The sequence below is a fragment of the Lactuca serriola genome, chromosome 5 (genome assembly GCF_051521515.1).
Source record: "Lactuca serriola cultivar US96UC23 chromosome 5, Lser_US96UC23_V15, whole genome shotgun sequence".
Taxonomy (NCBI): domain Eukaryota; kingdom Viridiplantae; phylum Streptophyta; class Magnoliopsida; order Asterales; family Asteraceae; genus Lactuca; species Lactuca serriola.
The window spans coordinates 341,625,220-341,640,713 of record NC_136412.1 but is presented as its reverse complement, the minus strand read 5'-3'; the positions used below and the strand labels follow the sequence as shown (position 1 = coordinate 341,640,713).

The window sequence follows — 15,494 nt, the reverse complement described above, 5'->3', positions numbered from 1 at the left end:
AGTGTTTCCTCACCATCATTTTCATGAATCGGAGAGAATCCTTATGACACTTAAATTTTATGGTGTATGTGTTCCTATCCATGTGAATTTGTCAAAACCATAATCAGAAGACAAGGTTAGTGACAAATCCAAACTCATATGGATTGAACTTGTGCGGTCTTAACTTCTTGCCACCTGGCAGCACAAGGGTCTGCCATTGCTTCTAAGTTGTTATGCAACCAATTGAGAACTTTCAGAACTCATATGCAAAGCTAACTTTAACTGGAATGGGCATAGAAATAGGAATATTTCAACATGATAGGTTATAAAACCTCAAGTCATGATCTAGTGAGAAACTACAGGTTTTATTCTTGATTAGATCTTGAAATTCTTTAAGGATCTCTAAGACTCCCACTATACTCTTGACATATAGGACTCACTTGCCAAATATTCAAGAGATAGTGCGGAATCTTTATCAAGACAAACACTTCACACAATTGGCCTTAGCTGGTGTTTGTTTTATCCAAAACATCACAACTTACCAACTTCAAATGTACAAGAGCAGGACACACTTTACTCTTACATTTAACTAGTGTTAATAAACCTTTTTTTAAGATATGTCACTCAAGTTACAATCTTGGATTATGACTGTAAGAATTGTTTGGAACGAAGTATGGCTCATCTTCTTGATTTAACCATTTTAACAATTATTGATTTCTCTTCTTAGCCATAGGAATGCACTAAGATGTCCTTAGAGGACCAATTGTGAAATGGTTTCTTAATCATCAATATGATCACAAAACATGATACTAAAGTACTCACCCATCTTTTCAGATTTGAGAAACTTTTATCCTTCTGCCTGATTTGATACTTCTCATTCGTTCTGCCATACATCAAAACTTTTCCAATGTTTCAGAATTATACTTTAACTTGTAAGTATAACCATATTGACTAAACTTTTGTAAATCATGACGAAACGACTTATCAATCTTTTGTGGTGGACTTGACCAGTGCACAAGAATGTGTACTCGATCCTTTAGTCCTTCACTTGACTCACATATACATGTGAAAAGGAATTTGTCTTAATTTACAAAAGATGAAAATTCTCATTCATCATACAATACAAGTTGCATGATTCCAAGTTTCTATCCAACTGAAACTTGGGTGATGAGAATCTTTCCTTATTTGGTAAATTATGACACTATCACAAATGAAAATATCAAATCCATTTTCCAATATTGCTATCAATGAAATCATATAAACAACAATTTTTCACAAATGCCATTGTAAGGATACTTAAAATAAATACATCAAAACTTTTCTTTTATTTTAAAACTTGCGGAAAAACTTATCCTTACAATGCAAATACATATGAAAAACATGTTGTTATCTATTCCTAAGCAATCTATCATAACTCTTTAAGCAGCAGCTCAAAAATCTGATCACCGAACCATGCGATTGAAATCCATCTATTCGCGATCAGAATCAGCTTACTCTTTCTTTAAGTTTCCTTACTTTTCTTTCATTCTACAAAACATCAAAATGTAATTACATTACATCATGTATTAAGAATCTCCAAATAAGAAGTTAATAGAGTTAGATAGTGGACTTTACCTGAAGTAAAGTCAAACCTTTTTTGACTTTACCATCCTTATGATCTTTTAGGTGAAATGGGTAGCTTCGCAACCAATGTCCCTTCTCTTGGCAACATAAACATATGGACTCTTTGGAAATGGTGCACAGGACTATCTCAGAATTAGCCTTTCTGTTTACCATTAGGTCAAATGACTTGACCATGACCGATCCTTTTCCATTGGGAAGAGAAAGCTTTTCTGGACTTTCAATGTTACCATTACCAATGTCCATTTGAAGCATGAGAAGTATATCTTCCAATCAAATTCGCTTTAGCATTGCTCCAAATCATTGTTGATTCAGTAGCATCGAGCAAATATGTAAGATCATTAAGGGTCATGTCATGGTCTGTCACATAGCAGTCCTTAAAGAACTCACTATATGACTTGGGAAGTAATTGAAGAACCCAATCAACAGTCAACATCCTACAGACTTGACACCCAACTCTCCCGGCTTGCCAATATGTGACTTAATCTCCAAGATGTAAGCACATATAGACTTTGCTTGCCAAATAGGGATTGAGTGACCTTGAACTTGTGGGTCAGGGAGAATTATTGGAGGAGATGGAGGAAGTGAAGCTCTATCCAAAAGGATGAGGAAGACCATAGTTGTCTGAACTTAGACATCTATGAGGGAGAAATTCAAGTTTCAGTGGATTTAAGTCCTTAACATAACACCCAATATGAAATATTAAGGCTATGACTCAACAAACTATTTTTTAACTTGGAAGAGGGATGCCGTTATCCAAGCTACAAAATATTTGAAGGTAGGTAAATGACGATTTACCAATTTCCACCATGAAAACAAAATAAATTATTAAGTTTTAATTGGATTTGAAACTTCTACATCTTTTGAGATTCATTGAACTTTCAATGACATGTTTAAATCTTGATTGTGCCCTCTCAAGTTTGTGACTGGGATGCCGAGGATCACAAACAAGGTGTGAATAACCATGCAAATTGACTTGGTACCCTTAATTTTATCACCCAATCGATGTGTTGGTTAACCACACACGCTCCACCGATCTATGATAAAACTTAACTCACCTTTTGCCACACATTTTCAGTCCCATGTTAGTGTGTCGGTTAACCACACACGCTCCACTAACGACTTTAACAATGGTGCAAAGTGTAATTTCATGGGTTAGCACCAAATTCACATTTTCCTAAGTAACTAAGATTGACAATTTATAAGTGTTTAGTTACTTAGTATTTATCATTATATTTGTAATGAAGGGAGAATTATAGTCATTTCCTACCCGTTCGACTAACGACCCTCCACTAGTCAAGGAAGCAGTGAGTGAGAGTGGACACCCATTAAACTGTCATTTTATAGGCAGTAACCTTATACCCCCCTTAGAGATTGGCTTCGTGAATGAGACCTACTAACCGTAAGATTGACTTTACTCTTATACATATATATAAGTATTAACTTTTAATATTATAATAGTATAAGAGTGTATTTTACACATTTAAAATACTTGGTGGTATAATCTTATTAATTAAACTATAATCTTAATTTAATTAAACTTAAACCATGTCATTATGGAACTATTAACTCTTTTAATTAAACATTAATTAATTTAATGAAGTCCATAAAGTTTGAATTTTAATTTTTAAAATTATAGGGTTTGGAATTAAAGCATGAATGTGAGTGAGAATTTACAAATTCCAAAACTTGAGGGCAAATTTTAAAACTATTCAAAACCTTTCATATTCATAACATACAAGTTTAATGTTTCTTTAATGGTAAGACTCTTGAAAATCCATAACTTGAGGACAAGTTATGGAGATCATAAAACAATTTGTGGAAAAGAGATTCTTTAAGTTTTATAACTTATGACTTTTAATGATCCATTTAAAAGAAAAACCTTTGGAATTCCATAACTTGAGGACAAGTTATGGAGTCCATTAAAATAATCAAAAACAACAATTCAACCATGAGTGTTACAAGTTCTAAATTAAACTCATATGAACTAGGTAATTCAAGTCAAACAAATTCCATGTAATTAGACTTCATCATATAAACTAATAGAAAACATGAAATTTTGACAATCACCTTTCAAATGGATTAGCATGATCATTATCATATCTTGTAAAAAAAATATGATTCAAAATAGTTTGAAATAATGATCCTATCCATTTGGGGCCCAAAAAAAACGTTTTTCTGCACTCTGTCCAGCCAACTCAGCGAGTCCATGAACATGACTTGTCGAGTAGCACATTTTGTACATGGACTCGTCGAGTCCATCAGTGGACTCGGCAAGTTCATCACCCAGAATGCAAAAAATCAATTTTTTCAACTTTAAATAGCAAGTAGCATCAAGTATAATTGAAAACAACCCTATTCTCTTATACCACTGTTGGGTTTTGAGCATTCTAACACTCCTAAGGTGTTCATGCAACCCTAAATACCTTGATTCTATGTTTTCACTAATTATACATGCAATGGTGTTTCCAAGGTATTAAACCTATAATTAGCATACAATTGTCATATACCACACAAGAATCTAGTTAGGATAACATACCATATGGTGGAGATTGAAGTCTTGATGTATCTAGCCTTAAGAGCTTAGCCCCAATAGTGTGGAAGCCTCAAGTGGAATCACAAGTCACCATCAACAACATAGAAGAACTTGAGAGAATATGGAGCTCACTAAAATCGGCCACCTCTTCATTTTCACACATACTAGTGCACATTTTGTGAGCCAAGGACCCCTTTATATATTATGGAGGATTAAGGTTACATCCATATAAACCCTAATACCCATGACCTTTCATTTATATAGGATCCATGTGTTAAAAGCTCTATGGACTTCCATACACTATTAGCCCATCCTAAATAAACCTTAGCCCATTCCATATATATATATATATATATATATATATATATATATATATATAAGCTTATGTTATTTTGTTTTTACTAAGTATTTGTGTGCCAGAATGCACAGATCTGGACCAATGGATGAAATTAATCAATGGACATGATTTGAGAGTGTATGATATTACAATGGGGTAACATGTAGCATATAATCACACAATTTTAAGCAAAATGGTATTTTGGACAATTAACTACATTTATAAAAGGAAATTTTCAGATTTTTAGGGATGATTAATTATCCGAATTTTAAAAAAAAATCTGAATTTTTAAATTAATTCAATTTCAATTTTTTACAAATTTTATTCTGTCGGAATATTTTTTGTTAGAATGATGCTCTTTTAGAATTTTATTCTAATATAATATTATTTTGTTAGAATGATGCTCTTTCAAATTTTATTCTAATAGAATATTATTGAAGAATAACAAAATTTTTGAATAAGATGTTGAAAAATAACAAACATTCTAATATATTCTTATACATCCGAACTTAAATACAAATTCATACATATTCTTATAGACTAAAATCTTTATACATTTTAATATCATTATACATATTCTAAAAGAATATCAAGGTCTTCAACGCATTCTTCCAGCTATTCCTATCACAAATACAACAAAAACTAATAATTGTTAAAAATATGTTACTTGCAATAACTATCACTTAATATATTCTGGTAGAATATATAGAATATGACAGAATACATATAATACATTCTGGCAGAATACATCGATTTTATTCGGGTAGAATACATTCTAATAGAATATATAGAATACATTCAAAGGTATTGTATTTACTGCTAGTAATTCTGACAGAATGCATACCACAAGGTTAAATTCTTTAAATTCTCTTTCAGGCATTTCAACAAACACTTGTTAGACATTATCATCAAACAAGCCAAAAACCATATTTGATTTACTTGCAATAGTTTACCTATAAACATAATTTCCAGCAACATGATTTAGAATGCATACCACAAGGTTCAAAGAGTAAATTAATTTGTGTTGATGAAAAATAAAAAGGCACAAACAACCTAGAATTGTATTCCATAACCGAAAGAAAAAAAATATATATGGCAGACCCATTAAAGCATAGGAACGTGGTTTTTATATAAGATTTGAAAACATTATTTTGTAAGAAAGACGAGCATCCACGTAAAAGAAATTGAAACTTATCAACTTGAACACATGAATAAAGAATGTTACTTACATTATAAGGCCCTGATACAAGAGCTCGAACCATGCGAACTAACATCTTTTTATGCTTCCTTTTAACTGAAAGTGACTCATTAAGCAAGAAAGAACATGTTTTGGAATAAGTAACTGAAGTTCACTGAGACATTGTGAAAACCCCAATTTCCCGGCTAGAAAATACCGATTTGTTTATGCTTTGTTTTATAAATCAGAGTAATCGTTTAAAGAAAACGGTTGCGGAATTTGTTCCCAAAACAAGATATGATAAAAAATTATCAAAACATTTCTCAAAGAGAATGTATTTTCATTAAATAATAAAACCTCGGGATGTCATGTTCCGATACAGACACATAAGCATAAACAGAACATACATTCATTTACTCTAGTGATTTACATATCCTTTAATCTCTCAGTGCAAATCAGCTTCGTATCGATACCTGTGATACAATTAAACTGAGTGGGTCAGGCTTGGGAGCCTGGTGAGCATATAGGGTTTTCAACCCACAATAATATAATTATTATATTTAATCATCAAACAATCAACCCAATTACCCATCCCCGTTATCCTCTTTATTTCTTAAGGTTTTACCCTAAGAATCACCTATCCTTTATTCATTCATTCCTAAAATTTGACTTTAAGGAATAGACACAAATTCCATTGTTATTTAAGGCGCATCTACCAACTTTATCATTTAAGCGCCTCTGCCAGGATTACGACATTCACTATTAGGCGCATCTGCCGACCTTATCCTATAAGCGCATCTGCCAGGATTATCCTACAAGCGCATCTGCTAGTATTATGACATTCTCTATTTGGTGCATCTACCAATATTATTCTTAAGCGTAGCTGCTAGTATTATGACATCTCTATTTGGTGCATCTACCAATATTATTCTTAAGCGCGTCTGCTAGTATTATGACATCTCTATTTGGTGCATCTACCAATATTATTCTTAAGCGCGTCTGCTAGTATTATGACATCTCTATTTGGCGCATCTGCCGACATTATCCTATAAGCGCATCTGCTAAGATTACGACATTCACTACTTGGTGCATCTACCGATATTATTCTTAAGCATCTTTCATACCTCCTCATTTTATCACATATACCAACTATCTCATCTACCCATGTTCTACCCAACATATTCGCAGATATAAAATACATATACAGTTTAAATCATTTAAAAACTATATAAAACGTCCATTCCACACTCATCTTAAATAAGCAAACAATGTATAAACACATAACACGTATTTCTTAGCAAATACTTCATATCTATACGTTAGAAGAAAGTAACCACACACTCACACATATAACCAACTTTATATTATACACATAACACATATTTCATAGCAAATACTTAATATTTATGTGTTAGAAGAAAGTGACCACACATTCACACATATAAACAACTATATATAGACACATAGCACGTATTTTATAAAATACTTCATATCTATGTGTAAGACGAAAGTGACTATACACTCACACCAAACATATACTTAATACATTCAAACAATACTTGTATTATAATCGTGTTTATGAAAGGGACTATACACTCACTTGATCAGAAGATGATCGGACAGCACTATGGCTCTTCAAGTAGATATTCTTCGGTGAAACTGTGATCTCTTCACACACCGGACTTCTCGCGGGTAGAGCTTCGGCTCGGAAACTCTTTTCTTCTCGGGATATTCAGTGCTTCAGGACTTGCTTCGGGTCTCGGGGTTGATACCGGGGCTTCGGGATATTTATTGCAAGCAAATCGAGGTAAAACGGGAGAGAGAGAAGAGAAAATAGCAACCCTAAACGGCTCGCCCTTCAAATCTATTTATAGGGAAAAATTGGCCCTTGCCACGTTGTGGCAACCTTTTTCCACGTCGTGGGCTTGGTCGTCACTGCATGCGTCATCTCAAGTTGCATCTGGGGGACTCCCGGAGGTGTCAGGAGACTTGCCACGTCGTGGTCTCTTACAGTTTTGGGGTTTCGCGCCCCGAACTTCAGAAATTCATAACTTTCGCATACGAACTCCGTTTTCGACGTTCTTTATATCGACGCGAAGGTGAGATTATGCTCTACAACTCTCGTTTAGACTCCATTGGCTAATTTTGACTTTATTTTTAATATATTATAATTATATTACTTATATATTATTTTTAGTAGGTCGGAACAGGAAAACTCCGTTATAAACTCATAACTCCTTCATCTGAACTCCGTTTTCGTCTGTCTTTTTATCGTTGGACTACTATCGATGAGATATTCAATTCTCATTTAGATTGTTTTGGATAAATATCGCTCTAACGTAAATTCACTATTTACGTCACGTTGTGTCGTGTCGGTTCTGTCGCGAACTTCGACAGGTCATAACTTCTTCGTTATAACTCGGATTTTGGCGTTCTTTATATGCACAGAAACCTTGTGACATATACTACAACTTGGTTAAGATTAATCCTTCTAAATAATCTTCCATCAAAAAGTCATTTTTGATGCTTATCGTCTCTAAATTGACTAGCCCGGATCTACGGGCGTTACAGACATTTTAACAAACAGTTGGTGTGCAAATCGGAATATTTTCATTTCCACCAACAGTTCACTGAGACAACAAGTTGGTCCTTCTTTCAGGAATTTAGTCGAGCACCTTATGTGCATAGCGCGTTCTTCTTGAACATGTTAGATTTTCCCTCACTTAACCTTCCAATTCAGCGAACAATAGAAAATAGATATTTCGAATAACAAGTTAACGGACCATAATTCATGAGAATTGAAGAGTTGTTACCGGATAAATAAGGGCATACGAAGTTTGCTCGATATGGAAAAGCTCTAGAGAACCGATAATCGAAGGAACTGTAGCAATGATGCAGAAACATACATCGACTTCTTGTGACTCCAAAATTACCTCGATGTTGAAGCTAGCTTCGATTGGAGATGGAGCCACCGAGAATAACATCTTCTTAATCAATGGAATGGGGAAACATATTTGCAGCAAGAGGTTTGACTACCTCTTTTGATCAGACGATATTCATTCGTCCATAAGAAAATTGGAGGAGGCATATTACGTATGATATAGAAGGCTAGGGTTAAATAGTTGGTCAAACAGATTTTTATGGTAATTTCCATGAATTAATGGATTTTATTTTAATTAGCATGTTAAAGTTACATAATTACCCTTATTATAATTTTTAATTATTTAATTATTCCTAAATTTCTATTGGTGCATTCATGCAGACAATAGTTGTTAAAAACATTTGAATCTTTTTTTCTCTCTCTCTCTCTCTCTCTCTATATATATATATATATATATATATATATATATATATATATATATATATATATTCACCTTTAGAGGTGTGTTGATTGAAAAATATACAATGTTAACATATTCATACAAAAAACTTTTCCAAACCGTGCATTTAATGCACTTTTGGTATTGTTTTCATTATATTATAAAACTAGTTTATAATCCGTGGAAACCACAGTTATAAAATTAATTAAAATTTTATAGTAAAACCTCAAAATTATTAATCAATTATTTTAAATAAATTATTAATTAATAGATATTTTTATTAGTTATGTGAAATTATAATCATTGACTCAAATAAATATATAAAATTAATTTTGTATATATATTAGATATTTTTTATTTGTAAATTAATGAAAACAATAATATAAAATATAAAATTTAAAATTGAGAATACATACATTGACAAATAGCATCACGGTCATTTCCGTGTTTTTTCTTATAAAAGCTTATCGAAGAAAATATAGATATAAATATTAGACACTAGGTGTAAGACCCGTGTACTACACGGGTTTATTAAAAATACAAATTTAATATCAATATTTAAACATTAAATTTAATATCAATATCAATTTTAGAGCTCTCATTAATTATGACATTTATTTCATTATAAATATATCAATTGTTTTTCAAGGAAACATTTATTTCTCTCAATATTATAACCGAAATAAGTTATGATATCTGAACAAATCAGAAAATTACACGTGGAAATAAATAAATTTTAAAAATCTATTAAAATGCGATGTGTCCAAATCAATAAGGACATAAAATATGACAGAAAATAAGTTTTATTTATTAGTATAGATTTGATTACTTTGATTAATAATATCCACATAAAAATCTGATTATTTTGTTAAATATCACGGTCATTTCCGTGTTTTTTCTTATAAAAGATTAGTATAACGTATTAAACAGAGAGAGAAAAAGGTGACGATACCAGGCGTTTATTCCACGCCAACTGTGGGCCCACCCTTTACCCAATTTCCCACACATAAATACGATAAATAAATCAAAACCCTAGCATTTCAATTTCCCCTCTTCCATACGATTGGCTCTAAATCTGCTATCGTTTCTATCCAAATTCAACACTTTCGCTTCGCAATTACAACTCCTCCATCAGGTAATTCATATTGCTTTACATGAATTTGTGTTTATTAGCTTGTAAGAAGAACAAACTAGTGTAGATCTTTGATGGCTGATTATTTCTTGTCCTTGTACTGTTTGAATTATGCCGTTGACTGATTTCTTTCTTTCTTTCTTTGGATCAGGATTTGTTTAGACAGTTTCTCTGTTTGATATCGTGCTCTCACGATCTGCTTTTACATCGGCGTGAGAGATTAGCTAGGACTTCTAGCTTGTTGTGGTTATGGCGTCGAAACGTATTTTGAAGGAACTGAAAGATTTGCAGAAGGATCCTCCAACGTCATGCAGCGCAGGTAAAATTAATCGCAACTTTTTTACATGTAGTTTATTCTCGGTGATGAGTGTAATTATGCTTTGTTTGATTTGCTACAAGACGCTGAAATTTGTTGGATGCATGTAAATTAGTGCAATTTTAATTGTGGAAAGAGGCAAAACACTTGTTAATTGCTTGTTTTTATATAAAGAGTGTAGTTTAGGGAAAACCACTCCATGGCTGGTTGTTAAGCATAGCTGCAAAGATGAACTTTATGTAGCTCATTGAGGATTTTGATCAGGGACACAAGATAAGAAACATCTATGTTCTTTCTTACAACCATTGAGTATTATGCATCCCAGCTTATCAGTCACGTGAGCAACAAGAATGTGGAGTTTGTCTATTCTTTCACGCATCAGGGCCCATGTATTCCTTTTTGATAAAAGATTTCCACTTATGCATCTCTTTTCATTTGGCTAAATCAACATGGGCTTAATGGTAACTTAGGCATTCTTGACTCATCTTGGCTCAATGCATTGCTATCTTATTAACAAGTATGCCTCTCCTGTTTTAGTCTGTTACATAGATGCTGGTGATGCTTGTATGGGCATCACCTTCCTATACATATGACCTTTTTGGCAACCTGCTTGATGAATTTGTATTTTGTAATAGAGTAAGAGAACACTCATCATTGCTATTTGGACATGATGTTTTTATCTACATCCTGAAATTTTATTTCTTGATCTTATAACTCACAAGGTGCATATTCTTATAACTTTGTAGGCCCAGTAGCTGAAGATATGTTCCATTGGCAAGCAACAATCATGGGACCCAACGATAGCCCATATTCTGGAGGTGTCTTTCTTGTTTCAATTCATTTCCCTCCTGATTATCCTTTCAAGCCTCCCAAGGTAGTGTTCCTGTGCTATTTCTATTAAGAGTTAAGATATGTATGTTTCATAACAATAGTTTCATCACCATTTACCAATATGGCAGGTTGCATTTAGGACTAAGGTGTTCCACCCAAACATCAACAGCAATGGCAGCATTTGCTTAGATATCCTCAAGGAGCAGTGGAGCCCAGCTTTAACAATCTCCAAGGTTTAATCTTTTTAACCAATTAAGTATTTATTTATTATTTGAATTAGAAGTTGAATTACTTATATTATATGTGTGATTTACAGGTGTTGCTTTCGATCTGTTCTCTGTTAACTGACCCAAATCCTGATGATCCTTTGGTGCCTGAAATTGCTCACATGTACAAGACTGACAAGTCCAAATATGAGGCCACTGCTCGTAGCTGGACACAAAAGTATGCCATGGGATGATAATGATTGCAAAAACTCTGTTTTTTTCAATGTGGCTGGAAGAAGAAGAAGCATAATAAAGTGTTAGTGAGATTTCATCTTTTTCTTTTTTTATGGTTAATGTGTTTGTTAAGAAGCTTGGTAAGGCATTAAACAATCGTCTCAATTTGTGTATATTTGATTCGGAAGAAAGGGGAAAAACTATCGTCCTGTAATGGTGAAATTTGCTGTTGTTTTCTCCACTTTTGATTGTTTGTGTGTTTGTTTGTGATGATGATATTTGGCGTTCATACAAGAACTCATTTGATATTTTTTTTTCTCAAATGTGTTCTTGTAGCTTTTTCTAAGGGGTTAATGTAATAATGGTAAGTAATAGCAACAAGTGAATCACTCCTATGAGTCCATCAAATTCTTGAAATTTAAAACGCCTTAGTCATCTCCAACCCACCCGCCAACTCTATTTCTTTTCCCATTTCTCCTCCTATTCTTCTTTTAACTTTACCCCATTTTCACCTTCATTTTTTGGAATACTATTCATATCTCTCCAAAAATGAAGATGAAGTTTGGTTGTTAATTTTAGTTTTTCATTTTTATTTAATACATTTCTAGTTTATTTTGACTATTAATTATAATTTAAATGTAATATTTAATATTTATAATATCAAGTTATATATTAATTATTTAATTTATATTAATTAATCATAAATATAGAGGTTAATCAATAGAGGAGTGTATTTCATAATATATATAAGTTATAAAATGAAATATTCTAGGAATATATTTTTTGGGGTAAAAAATGAAATAGGGTTGGAGATGAAATACTATTTAGTCCATTTTTTACTCTATTTATGAATTTTTTACTCTATTTATGGAGGAAAAAATGAAAATGGGTTGAAGATGGTCTTAGAAATGACTCTGTGATACTAATAGTTAGAATTATTACATGTTATAAACACAGTTAGAATTATTACATGTTATAAAGGATAGTTCTGAATATTTTATGTTGTTTTAAACTTCATTCGGTTATGGTTATCGAGTGTGTACGTAGATTTTCTTAAAGATAGATAAATAAAAGAAAATAACTACAAGTATATAAGTAAATTTCTTACAATCGGATAGTTTTGTTGCAACAAATATTATTACTTATGTTTTTATTTATTTATTTATGTTAGACAAAATTGCAAAAATGGTTCATGTGGTATGTATTTTTTGGGATTTTAGTCCAAACCATAACTTTTTTGGATTGATGATCCTTTTAAACTAGTTTCGTTGCGTTTTTGGTCCCTCAGAACACTGAAAAGACTAAAATGCATTTTTGATATATTTTTTTTTATGTTTTTTTGCTATTTAATTTAAAGTTTTATTAATAAAAATTATGGAGCCCACGCCTCTCTCTCTCTCTCTCTCTCATAAACACAAAACACATCGGTCAACAAAAAAACTCATCACCATCTCCATCTTGTTACAACTTCACCTGCAACTCAAGCTACACAGATACACAACGAAAGTTAAAACACACCAAAAATCACTAATGCATACAATAGAATTTCAGTTTTATAAATATACAATTACAAACCTCATATAGAAAATCAATAATGAGCTCACAAAAATCAATGCCACCCCCTTCGTCACCGTTCCATCTCCTTCCTTGATTATCTGATTACAACTTCAATTCATCACCATAAAACCACCTTATAACCACTTGATACACAACCATCATCACCAAACCTTATATGCGCTAAAAATAAAAGAAACAAATAGAAGGAGAACACCAAATACATAGAGGCGCACACAAAGGGATGAGAGACAAACCATATACTTTAATTTTTTGGTATCTGCAACTTGAATCAACGAGAAAAGTGAGAGGGTTTGCGTTTCAGCAAATCAGAAAATGAAACCCAACACCAGAGCCCCAGAAACAGTAAATAGAGAAAAAGAACCAGCAAATCGGAACCCAATTTCGATCCAGAAAATCAGATAGCTTCAAAAAACCCAGACAAAGAGAGAAAGATGCGTGAAGAAGAAGCAGGAAGAGGCGGTACCCATTTCGATCTAGCAAATCAGATGGCTTAAGAAAACTCACCGAAATCCATGATGCTTTGGAGTTTTGTTTCAGCTACTATTCGCCTCCATCGTCTGTTTGTTCATCGGCAATGGTTTGAATAAAGACATGAACCCTAGATTTCTTTTTTTCTTTTATTTTTTCTTTGTTATCTTCACAAAGCAATGGCAACAATGAGGTATTGGTATATGCCACAATTTATGCCAGTCAAATATGTGGAGGTTCTGAATTGATATTTCAATCTAGACATTTGTTTCATGAGAGAGAGAGAGGACATGTGGGCCCAATTTTATATTTAATGATAATAATAGTTTTTAAAAGTGAAAGAAAAATGAAAATTAAATTCATTAAGGGTATAATAGTCTTTTTAGTTTGGACAGAGACCAAAAATACAAGGAAACTAGCTCAAAAGGACAAACAACCCAATAAAATCGAGATTTGGACTAAAACCCCAAAATAATATATATCACAGGGACCATTTTTGCAATTTTGTCTTTATTTTATTTATTTATTTATTTATTTTGACCGAGTGTATTGCTCATTTATTTACAAAAAAGGTACTGCTTTTAGAGCTATTAATCTGAAAAATTGTTTTTATTTAAGGAATTTACAATAATAGTCAATTTTGTAATTACTTAGCCTAAACCTAATCTGACTTTATGCTAGCGATTTCGCATGGGAGAAGTGGCCAACCGATTTTTTTTTGAAGCAAATATGAAAGCGCTTTCTAATTTGTAAGTACTTAGCCTAAAACAGCCGATTAGGTTTTTCCAAAAGTAGCCAACGAAACCACATATAAGACAAACACACCTGTGGTTTTGTTAAACAATTGCCGAAATCGTCAAGCCATTTGCGCTTTCATATTTGCTTCAAAAAAAATTCGGTTGGCCATTTTTTCCATACGAGATCGCTGATGGCATAAGGTCAGCTATATTTTCCTCTCTTCCACTTGCGATCCGTAATTTTTTTGTATTGTAATATGATATTTGGACTATGAATTCATTCAAAATGCTACTACACAATGAGAGATACCACATTAAACAAAACCACAAAAAATCTTACAAAATCGAAAAAAGGAAACCTTGTACGATCGTAGATGGCCATGTCATTTGTTTTGTTTTTTTTTTTTGTTTTTTTTTAATATCTTTCTTTCAGGCAAAAAAACGTGCAAAATACTTATATATTTTAGATTATACGACATAAAAACAAACAAGAAAGCTATATATATATATATATATATATATATATATATATATATATATATATATATATATAAAAGATTATTTAGAACATTGTTAATCGGAACTTCGTTTTCTACCATCACAGATGACTTTTGTATCATTGAATGTGAAAATAATGTTGATTTTTTTATGGTTTAAATATAATTGACTAACGAGTCACGAAACTGTAGAAAGACCATAACTCCACAACCCATCTAATGAAACCCTATATGTGTTTTTCATATGTGGTTTCGTTGGCTAGTTGGCTATTTTTGGCCTAATAATTATTTTTTTGGTTATTTTTTTTAAATTCCACCTTTTAATTTATAAAAATTATGAAGGTTAACAGTAGAATATATAACGTTCAGAAATCATTTAGTTCAGGTAAAATTCAGTTTCAACTAATTAGGTTTGCCTATGATATTTAGTGATTTCATTCTGATGTTCTAGCACACTTTCATTATAATGTCTTTCTAAGTTTCTTAAATAATTGTTTAATTGTTGACAATGGATTGCGCGGGGCGA

The 15,494-nt window shown here is 32.3% G+C and overlaps 1 protein-coding gene and 1 long non-coding RNA gene across 2 annotated transcripts; one reads left to right on the top strand and one right to left on the bottom strand.

Moving 5' to 3' along the window:
* The first annotated feature begins 9,950 nt into the window (after positions 1–9,950).
* Positions 9,951–11,929, top strand: LOC145055387 (ubiquitin-conjugating enzyme E2 28-like). Its single transcript, XM_079003696.1, has 5 exons — positions 9,951–10,104; positions 10,253–10,420; positions 11,164–11,291; positions 11,377–11,481; positions 11,565–11,929. The coding sequence occupies exons 2-5, from the start codon at positions 10,351–10,353 to the stop codon at positions 11,706–11,708; spliced, it is 447 nt and encodes a 148-aa protein (XP_078859822.1). The 5' UTR covers positions 9,951–10,104; positions 10,253–10,350; the 3' UTR covers positions 11,709–11,929.
* Positions 11,930–12,551: 622 nt separating this feature from the next.
* LOC145055388 (uncharacterized) lies at positions 12,552–13,956 on the bottom strand. The gene is made up of 3 exons (XR_013685172.1): positions 13,771–13,956; positions 13,264–13,668; positions 12,552–13,173 (listed from the first exon to the last, which is right to left on the bottom strand). It is a non-coding gene; the product is annotated as an uncharacterized LOC145055388 (long non-coding RNA).
* Between the last annotated feature and the right edge of the window lie 1,538 nt (positions 13,957–15,494).